A 2309-nucleotide genomic window follows, 5' to 3' on the forward strand; every position below is an offset into this window, starting at 1 on the left:
GCGCCGCGGGCGGCCCGGCCCCTGCTGTCCCTGGGCTTCTGGGCCCAGCCGCCAAGCGCAGCCAGTGGAGCCTGATGGCCCCCCTGCAGGTGGCCGCAGGGCGCGGGTGGTGACACCTCTGTGGGGCGCCTAAGAGTTCACCGTCCTGCCCTGAGGGGAGTCCACCTGGGTCCCGGCTCAGGGCATCTCCTGGCCGGTCCCAGGGAGGCCTGACCCCTGGCGGGGGGCCGGCGGAGGAGGGAGCAGCCCCCCAAAGGCCCAGCCCCAGACGGGTGGCTCCAGCGGCCAGGGTCAGGGCATCTGAGGGGGGTCCCCAACCCCTCCCCCCTCCCTGCCCTCTGCCCCCCACACCTGGCCACGGTGGGCCGCGCCCGAGTCCCCCACACGCTCCCACCAAGCTCCCCAGGGAGCCCCGGGGACTCGCCTCCAGCCCCGCACAGCTGAGGGGGGCCCTGGTGGGAGGGGGCCCTGCTTCCCGCGCCCATCTGCCCAGCAGGCCCTGGGCTGGGCCCCTGGACACACGCCAGCTCCTGAGCTCGGTCCTTGGTCAGAGGCCCCCTGCAAAGGCATTTTGGGGAGTTTCAGGTGGGCGGAGTCCAGCGTCCTGTGCCAGCGCCCAGCGCCCAGCAGGGAGGTGCTGGCCCGTGTACGTGGGAGGGGCTGTTTGTCCAGCACCGTGGGAGCCATTGCCCGGGTTGGGCTCCCCGCCACCCGGCAGCACCCCGCCTCAGCAAGGCACCAGCGCCCCTCAGCCTCTGGCCTCGCGCCCCCCCCTTTCCCACACACCCAGAGGGGCAGCAGAGATGTCTACTTTTTTTCAGGCACTGGCCATTGTGGCGCCCGGCTCGGCCCGTCCTCGCCGCACAGGCCCAGGGTGCCGGCCCCACGCTCCTGCCCACATGCTCTGCTGGGTGGCGGCCGGGCGCCAGCCTGGGTGCCCGGCAGGGCGGCGGGGGCCTGCGACTGGGTGGCCACGCGGACGGTCTGCTGTCCCTGCCGGTCAGGGGTGCCAGGTGGCGGCAGCCCCAGCTCGCTCCCCACCCGAGGGCCGGTCAGGGTCACGGGCCCCCGAGCTGGGCCCCAGGGGCACCCTGCACCTCCACAGGCGTCAGAGGTCACGGGCCGGCAGGAGTCCACTGCACCCTGCTCCTCCGGCCCGCGGGGCAGCTCCTGGCCTCCACGGGCGCCCGCTGTTGGGGTGACAGGAGGGCCAGCGCCCCCAGAACGCCTGCCCCTTCACTGACGGGACAGCAGAGCCCGGCCGGGAGTCTGGCAGGCCCTGGGGGGGCTGGCTCCGGCGCCCCGGCGCCCGACACCAGGTGGGAGGGCGTTCGGAACACCTGGCGGGCGGGGGTGCCCCGAGCGCCCGCCCGCGGACTCGCAGGCCCTGAGCATGTTGTCTTGGTTTTCTGTTAATCATTTTATCATAGAAAATTTTCTTTGCGATTACTGGGGAAAAGTCAGCGTTTCGCACCATGACTCGGCTGGTGCCAGGGTGAGGGGCCCCGCAAACTTGCTGCACCCACACCCCCTCCACCCGGCCCGGGGCCCCCTGTCCATGGGAAAGGCCTGCTTTTCCTCAGTGTCAGCTTCATGCTGGAGGAGCAACTGCCCCAGGGCCTGTCGGCTCCCCAGCCCCCTCTGTGGGGTTCAGCCGAAGGGGGACCCCAGAGCCCCGCCTGCGGGCTGCAGGGGGCAGGGCCCCGTCAGACGCCCAGGGGGCGGGCGTGGGGCTGTGCTGCGGCCCCCTGCAGAGCCCCGCTGGCCTGCTGCCCGCCGTGGCCTGCCAGAGCGGGCCCCCCCAACGGAGCGGCCGCTCGCCGCCCGCGCCTGCTGGTCAGCAAAGCCCAGGTCCAGCAGCCCGACCCCGACGCGCACGCCGTCCTGTGTCCCGGCCGCAGTTAGCAATGACCGTGGTGGGCTCCTGAGCTGGCCTGCCGCTCCAGCTGGGTCTTGCAGGGGCGGCCTGGGGAGGGCGGAGGTCACGCTTCTGGCTCCTGTTGGCGAGAGCGTCCCCGAGTGACCCCGTGCTCACAGGGCAGGGACATGGGGTGCGCCTGACCACTGGGATCTGGCCGGTTTGCTGTGTCCAAGCAGAAACCCAGGCCAGGGCCAGGCAGCTCCGGGGGCTGGTCGGGGTGTGGGAGAGGCCTCAGTGGCCAGAGGAGCGCTGTGGTCAGCGGGGGAGGGGACACCCCACTCAGCGTCCAGAGTCGGACCCAGCTCAGGCCCGGGCGGGTGCGGGTCTGCGGACGCTGGCCGTTGCCCGGCGGCACAGGGCGAGCTGCACCCCCACGGCCGCGTGGCCC

The 2309-nt window shown here is 72.9% G+C and overlaps 1 protein-coding gene across 1 annotated transcript in view; it reads right to left on the reverse strand.

Moving 5' to 3' along the window:
- The window catches only part of SNED1 (sushi, nidogen and EGF-like domains 1), a 53293-nt gene that overhangs the window by 21246 nt on the left and 29738 nt on the right, over positions 1–2309 (reverse strand). Inside the window, exon 4 of the mRNA XM_012734774.1 lies at positions 900–1091. Coding sequence (XP_012590228.1) covers positions 900–1091 — 192 coding nt within the window. The remainder of the gene's footprint in view (positions 1–899; positions 1092–2309) is intronic.

The sequence above is a fragment of the Condylura cristata genome, unplaced genomic scaffold (genome assembly GCF_000260355.1).
Source record: "Condylura cristata isolate star-nosed mole 26May11 unplaced genomic scaffold, ConCri1.0 scaffold00069, whole genome shotgun sequence".
In the NCBI taxonomy this organism is placed as follows: Eukaryota; Metazoa; Chordata; class Mammalia; order Eulipotyphla; family Talpidae; genus Condylura; species Condylura cristata.